The sequence below is a fragment of the Herpailurus yagouaroundi genome, unplaced genomic scaffold (assembly GCF_014898765.1).
Source record: "Herpailurus yagouaroundi ecotype Mexico unplaced genomic scaffold, PumYag 140, whole genome shotgun sequence".
Lineage (NCBI taxonomy): Eukaryota > Metazoa > Chordata > Mammalia > Carnivora > Felidae > Herpailurus > Herpailurus yagouaroundi.
Genome location: NW_024412395.1, coordinates 59,056,546 through 59,065,214, shown reverse-complemented (window position 1 = coordinate 59,065,214; position 8,669 = coordinate 59,056,546). Strand labels below are relative to the sequence as shown.

General features: G+C 36.6%; 1 protein-coding gene across 1 annotated transcript; it reads right to left on the bottom strand.

Moving 5' to 3' along the window:
* Positions 1–346: 346 nt before the first annotated feature.
* On the bottom strand, positions 347–7,854 carry PJVK (pejvakin). Its single transcript, XM_040475512.1, has 6 exons — positions 6,404–7,854; positions 5,355–5,550; positions 4,663–4,804; positions 2,884–3,001; positions 1,369–1,467; positions 347–1,154 (listed from the first exon to the last, which is right to left on the bottom strand). Exons 1-6 carry the CDS (start codon positions 6,612–6,614, stop codon positions 862–864), a joined length of 1,059 nt encoding a protein of 352 aa, XP_040331446.1. The 5' UTR covers positions 6,615–7,854; the 3' UTR covers positions 347–861.
* Between the last annotated feature and the right edge of the window lie 815 nt (positions 7,855–8,669).

Here is an 8,669-nt window from a genome sequence, read left to right as displayed (position 1 = left end):
CACTACATTTTGAGTTCTAGAATTTTAATATCACTTTTGCAATTATTTTAATGAGGGTGTTGAGTAAATTAATAATTTAGGTTGTCTGTGTATGAAAAATTTCAGATGTCTTACAGAGTAGATGAAAATGAGCTCTCAGAACTAAATATGTTAAATATTTTAAACATTTTCAAAGGTGAAAGATAAAGGTGTCCTAGTTGCCTTAACTATTTTTTTTTCTAGCTGCCTTACCTTGACAGCAGTGAGTTTTTATAAAGACAAAACTAGGGAACATGTGCATGATACAGGACAGCAGCCCATTACCACTAACAGTCTCCCTGTTAACTGTGTACACAAAACCCCACACTGAGCTCAGTGTGCTTTTAATTTGATACCGCAATTAAATATTTAGGATTACATTAAATTATTAACACATTTTTCTCATTTTACCAGACCTAAGGCAGTGGGTAAGGCACCATAAAGTCACCACATTTAACCTCTTGTCATTCTTAAATGTTGACTTAAAAGCCAATTAAAACTAAAATTGATATTGAGAAAAATCGCTGTGTAAAGTTAAGATGATAGACTGAATTCCCAAGTATACTTCTAAAGTAACTGGCAGATTTTATGAAGGAATCGCTATGTTTTGAATATTTAAACCTTTTTCACATAAACAATATTAACCTTTATGGCAATTTATAGGATAGAAACTATTATCTTCCCTTTTATCGATGAAGAAAATGATGCCCAAACAGGTTAATTTCTCTTTCCTCTCCCTCTTTACTTTGCCACAATTCATCAAAGCAAACCTAGAAAATTTTGGAAAGGTGTGTGGCACAGGTGCACCTAAAACACTACCAAGGTACGCTCATTATTTTTGTTTTATTTCATCCTCTTGTGCCAAACATCAAAACAAGGAACTGCATGAAGTCTCACATACTTCTGCCCATCGACGGAGCACTGAAAGCACCCATAAACTGTCTCCCTTTTGAAGTTCCCCATTCCACAGAGTATGCAAGGTCCTTTTGGAATGTTGTGATTAAGTAAGTTAACTCGGATATGAGTCCCTTCTTTGAGAGAAATATCAGTCATGCCTAGAGGTTTGTCATAGTAGTCAGAAAAAAGATCATCTAAGTAAAGCTGTGAACGAGAAATGGCATCCATCACTCTTCTGTCTAAAAGCACAAAAACAGAAATGTGTTACAGGTCAAATAAAAAATATATAACCAAAGTGCATTTATAAATACGTGAATCTAAACCATCAGTCATGAAATGATTTTACTTTTAGATTGTAATTCTTCCTTAGCAGACAGGAGTACTGAACAGATAAACTCAAGTGTTAATCTGAGAAGGAAAAAAAAAAATTGAAATACTTTTCAACGGACATACTTCTCTCAAATAGTATATTCCTCAATCTGTAGAGCAGCGCAAACGTTGCAGTTTCTTCCCTTTCAAAACCTCCTTTTGACACTGAAGTGACACAAAGGTCTGTAAGAAAATTTTTAGATGTTATTACTGGAACAACTCACATTTTATTGGGAGTTTTAGTTGTGGTTGATGAATTCTGGCACATGTCATTCACTGTATTTTTTAAGTTAAATTTTCTATATTTTTGGAAAAGCTAACATTCACATGGTACAAAATCCAGAGAACAAAAGGGGGATACAGTGATGAGTTTCCATCTAGTCTGGATCCCAGCCTCAGTTTTCTACCTCAGAAGTAACCACTGTTAAATTTCTTGAGTATACTTCCACAAATACTCCATATATTTTACAAGCATAAAGGAATATACATGTATGTATGTATGTATGTATGCACATAAAATTGTTTAGGCTCAAATAGTTAAACACTACACACATTTATTTAAAATATCTCTTAGGATTCCATGTCAGGGTCCCTAGTGCTACGTCATTCTTCTTAATGGTTTCATAATGTTCTGTATTGTGGATATGCATCATTATTAAACTAGTTATTGATCGTAGATCTTAAGGGTATTTCCAATCTTTTGCTATTACAAATTGAATATCCTTATATCACTTTGCATATGTATATCTGTAGGATAAATTCCTAAAAGTGTAGGATGTGCACATTTTACATTTTGATGGATATATCAGTTCTATCATTTGACACAGCTCCTAACAATCACAATAACGGTAAAAACCTACATCTGAAGCGTCCCAAATAGGCTGTAAGTAGCATGTTTTGTCACATTTCTGGATTCCCTATTCCCTCTTCCCACAGAACTGCAAAAACAAAAACAGGTCTACAAATGTTTATAAATTACCATGGTTAGGGGGCTCCCTCGCCTAGTGCTTTGAGCTGGTTGGCCTCCTAATCTTAAAGACCTGTGAAATTTAGCGGTCTACAGTGAACTGCACTGAGGTATCATGTAAGGTATATAAAGTATTGTATAAAGTATATAAAGACAATTTTAAGGCAAATATTTGTATTAAAGTTATTTTTTAGAGAGAGTCGGGGTGAAGCTGGTCTATGGTAGGTAAAACTGAAAAGAATTTGTCTTTGGGTACCCTAGTTTGGGCACTGACCCCTGCGGGCATCTTGTCTACCCACTCCTCTATTTGCCATCATCAAAAACTACTTATTAGAAGGTCATTTATTATCTCTCTATGTAACTCAAGGAATACTTTGCCAATGGCATTGCACTTGAGCTCTTATCTATAATTGCAAGTTGGGTGGGGGGTGTCTGCAGCTTTCACCAGGCAGAAAAGAGGTAGTGGGTGAATAAAGACAGAGGGTCTTTCCCAGCTACTTTACCCAAGCATATGATTGACAGTGTTGAGAGTATCATTCTTCTACAGTCACATAGAGAATATATGTGTGTGTTTCCCATTAAATTCTTAAAAATAAAATCATTTCAGCGTTTCGTGCAAATCATTCACTTACCAAAGGCACCATCCAAGTAAACGAAGAGTTCAAAAACACTGAAAGCTATGGTTGTGTGTGCTGGAAAAACAATAGCTTTGTCCCTTCCCTTGGGATTCTGTTCATCCATAAAATGAAACTACAGTAAATAAATAAATAACATTATTAAGGAGCATAACACATAAAGACAGCTTCTTGGAGAAAGAAAACAGTTCATACAATCCTACCATTAAGACAAAAACTACTTGGCAATCAAAAAGAATGACTCTTGCCATTTGCAACTATGTGGATAGAACTAGAGGGTATTATGCTAAGCGAAATTAGTCAAGAGACAGACATGTATCATATGACTTCACTCATGAAGACTTTAAGGCACAAAGCAGATGAACATAAGGGAAGGGAAGCAAAAATAATATAAAAACAGGGAGGGGGACAGAACATAAGAGACTCTTAAATATGGAGAACAAACAGAGAGTTACTGGAGGGGTTGTGGGAGGGGGGATGGGCTAAATGGGTAAAGGGCATTAAGGAATCTACTCCTGAAATCATTGTTGCGCTATATGCTAATTAATTTGGATGTAAATTCAAAAACAAATAATAAAATTAATAAAATAATTCAAACTTAAAAACAAATTATCCCATTGAATTTAACTGTTTATACCAGAGGTCCAAGTGGTCCAATGGGGTCTCATGATCTAGGAAATACCACTCACCACTTTCTCACTAACACTGGCACTTAGTGCTACAACAATAATGCTCTCTAACATAGAAACCTTTTCTTTTCAACCACAAACCAACTGTTTAAGTGCTACAGTTGTTTTTAGCCTACCCTGTCTATTGTTCTAAAGCCCCCAGAGTTTTCAGCAGCTTTCCAAAGCAATCATCAACTTATTTTCCAAAGTTATCTCCGACAATTAAATGTTTCAGTTTGTGCCCCTGAAATGATCCAATGTTAAACAATTCAGTAGGCAGCTAAACATAGCCACTGAACAGAACCTTTATTTGCAAAGACCTTAAAAGTTTTTCACTGAACCCTAACAATTGGTTTTAATAAAACCAATGAAGTTATTATGTGTCATTATTATGTGAATGACAAAGACAAATAATACGGAGCTTTTTAAAAACTAAAAACAAGTTCCAAGAGGTTTTTTAAAAGTATTTAACATTGAATGAGGCATGTTTGGCCATTGACAATGTTATTTTAGAAAACTTAAAATAAAAATATAAAATCAACTTTTAAAAATTCAAGTATAAAGTACATCAGTTAAAAATAAAATCAAGGGGCACCTGGATGGCTCAGTCGGTTGAGCATCTAACTTCAGCTCAGGTCATGATCTCATGGTTCATGGGTTCTAGCCCCACATCGAGCTCTCTGCTGTCAGCACAGAACCTGCTTCAGATCCTCTGTTCCCCTCTCTACCCCTCCCCTGCTCATGTTCTCTCTCTTTCAAAAATAAACATTTTAAAAAATCATTAAAAAATAATAAAAAAATAAAATCAAGAATTCAACATAAGCATTCTTAAAACTTCATTTAAATAGCAATAGGAGAGACTTCAGTGTAAGTTATTTCATAAGGATTAGTGTTTTGTTTGCATTATGTTCCACATTTAGAATCCAAATTTTCTTGGATTTTTTTAAAACTCTCAAACAAAACCATTACTGTGCAAAATCTTATATACACTTGCAGCTCTTTAATCTCAACATTTGACAAAATACACATGTCTCATTAGAAATTGAGTACTATGTAAAAATTCCCATTGCAGCTTTTTAGTAAGAGAAACTTAATGAGTGTGGTTTACCCGCATGGCTTCCCCACGAATTCCAGCATGCACAGACAGCGAGCACTGTCGTGTGGTTCGAATGCTTTCCATGACCACACACAATACTGCCTTTCTGCTGCTTTTTGTCTGACGTATCAAGCTGTGGTCAAAATTAATTTTTCTGAAAAAAAAAAAAAAAAGATTCACAAGAACCTGTCACATCTAATTACATATCATCAAGTACATTTTTGCTGTCATGTGTTACTCATTCCCAGTCCACCTTAACCAAAAGTAAATCCAGGCAGGTCTAATACAAATTACAAAGTATGCTCAAAAGCCATTAATAATCTGCCTCTCCTTTCTGTTTTCTTAAAACATGCTTATTATAGGATTCTGTTGGAGGAGACCCCCTTAGTAGATTTGTTGCATGCAGATTAGTACATTCTTTTCATCTGATAATTTGGCACCAAAGCAATTTTGGACCAATTTAGGACCAAAGCAATTCTGTGGAACAATCAAAAATTCTGTTTAAACCAAATGATTTTGGATATCCACCCTTATCTAAAGCCTGGATATATTGCTAATTTGTAGTATTTCAGTCAAATGAAAGAATTAAATTACATTAGACAATATACAGAACCTGAATGTTTTAAGCATTGTTTATAACGAAGTTTTCATTAAATATCGTAATTATGTAAACACTCAAGTACATTAAGTATTATTCTACTGACCGTGTAGTAATTTCCTTGAGTAATGTCGATACTTCCACTTCATGTTTGGTCACCACACCAAATGAAGCTTTCACTGCAACAGAATCTGATCCAGTGACATTAATCCCAACATCATTCACAATATGGTTGCCTCGCCTTCCATAGAGTGAAACATCTGATTCATCTTCATAATTCAGTAACTGATAAGATGAAATACCTTTAAGAAAAGGAAATCAATATTTTTTAAATGTCCTGAATTCATTTAATATGTTATATGTAGTAATGCATTAATTTACTATGTAAGACTTCATCACACGTTGAGAAGAAGACACGTTACATGTTGAGAAAGGCAACGTGTCAAGCCAAGATTTAAAATAGCATTAATTTGACAACAAAAATAGAGTACTTAAAAGAGAACTCAAGTTCTTCGTTCCACCAACAGAACTCTATAAGCTTTAATATCCACAGAGTGGTTGAAAGAAAAACAAGTGTTTATAAGAAATACTTTGTCAAAATGTCAATTTGTTTTCTAATCTGTTTTAAGAAAACAGAAAGGAGAGGCAGATTGTTAATGGCTTTTGAGCATACTTTGTAATTTGTATTAGACCTGCCTGGATTTACTTTTAGTTAAGGTGGACTGGGAATGAGTAACACATGACAATAAGATACATTTCAGTTTACCAATTGCAATAACTGAGCCATAAGAAATAAATGTAAATTAGTTTCATCTCATGTGACCATGTAAATAGGCAAGTCATATCTCATTTTATAGATGAAATCTATAATCTATTTTGTCATACTCTAAGTTTATTTGGTCAAAACAATCTATAAGATAAGTGAAATAAAATTATACAATAAAAGATTTTACAAAATATGTTGGAAAATTATTCAACCAATAAGATTTGATACTATACAAATTTTAGATATTATTAATCTTATTACTACTATCATAAGTTGCTTTTATCAATGAAAATGTGTAAATATCACAAAATAAGTAGTACATACAACCTGTTTAGATTGTTGTAATATAGCCAATGAGCAGTCACTCTGAAATAGACATTAAAACTTACCAGCTGAAATTTCTCTGTCTCCTAGAAGAATATCTTTCAGTGTAAAAGGTGTTGAAGTAAATTTATATCTGGGAAAGAAAAAGCATCGCTTCTTTTTTACCACCAGACTTAGAGGTTGGTATTTGTCAGCCTCACTGAGGCTTGGAACAGGAACTAATCTCCCTCCATCTCCAACTTGCTTGACAAAGCTCTTGGTAGCAGCAGCAAACATATTAATACGACATCAAAACGTCATCAACTGCAACCCTTAGATAACAAATCCATATTTTCAAAGAAAACCAGGCACAACCCTAAGCCTTCCTTGATTTTAAGTATAATTAAACACATTAAAAATACAAAGCCTGGTTTCACCAAGTAGCTTACCAGTTACAGTTCACAACACTGCCTCCCCTGGTGTGCTCAGGTAATGAATTATAGATCAACCGCGTAAAATGATATACTGAAAGCAGTCAATTTGGAATTGCGGTCTATAAGCACTAAAATATACACAGAAAACTAATCATTTAAAAATACTACCAAAGTCCTTGATGAGGGTTACTGTTGATAGTAGTTTGCCAGTTTTGAGGAAACATCTAGTCCTCTGGGAAAAAGGCAGTTTAGGCACTCACCTTAGCCCTGGACACCATTTTTAGTGGACCTAGTCCAAAGGGAATTCCTTCACAAGTTTGCCATGCCAATGTTGGCAATAGTAAGGTGCTATTTTGAATCCTTATGGTATACAGTTCACTCATTTTCTTTCTTGTATGCTACAAAACCAAGTAATTAATATAAATTCATTGAATATAGGGAAGCAACTGTAGGCAGACAACTAAAATAACAAATGAAAGTTTGTTATTTGTATATATGCATAAATATATGTACAAATATATATAATATATGCATAAATAACTAGAATTCTAACATGTATATAAATAACTAGAAACTACAACTTAGGGGTTTCTCACTCTGTGGCTGGCACATAGACAACTCTGAAATAGCACTGCGTTTATTTTGTTTCATCATCATTATCTGTTACTCAACCCTTAAAGAGAGCTGAATAAAGTTTGGGCTTAGGATATCATGGCCAAAAAGAAGTTTTAGGAACAAATCTGAGTGCTGAAATATTGTATTGCCCTAATTTTGTGGATGTTAATATATTTTGAAATAGTGGCTATGTATATTTATGGTAAGATACTCATTAAAACCTAACAGTAGTAGTAATCGCTATACATACATATACAGAAGGGATAGTGGAAGACAGAATAGACTTAATTCAAGCCTCAAATAATATAAATCAATTTGATTAGATCCTAAACACTTTTCATTTGCTTTCAAGCATCCAGGGCTCACATGTAACCAAAAAACAAACAAAAACCCAACAAAACCAAAAAGAAAAAGTTTTTAATAATGTTCCTTTGTGTGAAAAGCATAGTGCAATCTTCAACACAGAGAAAGCACAGGGAGTCATTTCCCAAGTGCCTAGCAAACCCCTAAGCGACACTTCCACCGTCGCTCTCTGATCTCCACCAAAGGCGGTGCATCCCAGGCGATCGCAATTACGACTAGCAACACAGGTGTGCAGAAACAGCATTTAATTGGAGCCCACACAAAAGCCTTCGTTTACACCTAACGGGCCTTGCTCAAATTCGCCGGCCCCGCATTCCTCTCCAGACGAAAGCCTAGAGACAATGGAGACTACCCGGCGGGAGGGGGTCTCCGGACATTCCTGAAAGCTCCTCCAGGCAGGCCTCGAATCGGGAGAGCCCACCGAAGCCCTCAGGGGCGGATAGACCGCGAATCGCAAGCTTAGGGGCCAGGCCCGGGGACGCTCCGTAGCAATTTTGCATTTAGAATTTTGAAATCTTTTTCATAAGGTGACGCAACCACAATTCTTAACTTCCCCCAGCCCCACCACCAAGGATGCTGAGCTCAGTCCTCACATAGTGTGAGGCTCGCCGACCGACAAGCCGCCTCTCCGGGCCGGAAACCGCCCGTTTAAGGACACAAAACTGCGGCCTCCTCAAGGCCATGGGGGGAGCGGAGAAACGAGCACCCAGGAGCCGCGGGACTACAGCAGGGTACCGACGGGAGCGAGCGGGACAGAGCGGGACCGAGAGAGGGGCGGAGTCTGAAAGAAAAGGGGCGGGAAGGACGCCCAGGAGACCCGCGAACCGGCAGGCGGGGCCCACCTTAGAGTAAGACCCGCAGCCTAGACAGCGAGGGGGCGTGGCCGGCGCTGCTGCACCGAGGCTCCGCCTTCGCCCGTCCCCTTCGCAAGAGGGACGCA

Bases quoted from the DNA above. Each gene is read 5' to 3' on its own strand.
- PJVK (XM_040475512.1), bottom strand. From the start codon at position 6,614: ATGTTTGCTGCTGCTACCAAGAGCTTTGTCAAGCAAGTTGGAGATGGA. The intron at 5,551-6,403 runs GTAAGTTTTAAT...CTTTTCTTAAAG, and splicing joins AGACAGAGAAATTTCAGCTG to GTATTTCATCTTATCAGTTA. The intron at 3,002-4,662 runs GTAAACCACACT...TATTTACTGTAG, and splicing joins TTCGTGGGGAAGCCATGCGG to TTTCATTTTATGGATGAACA.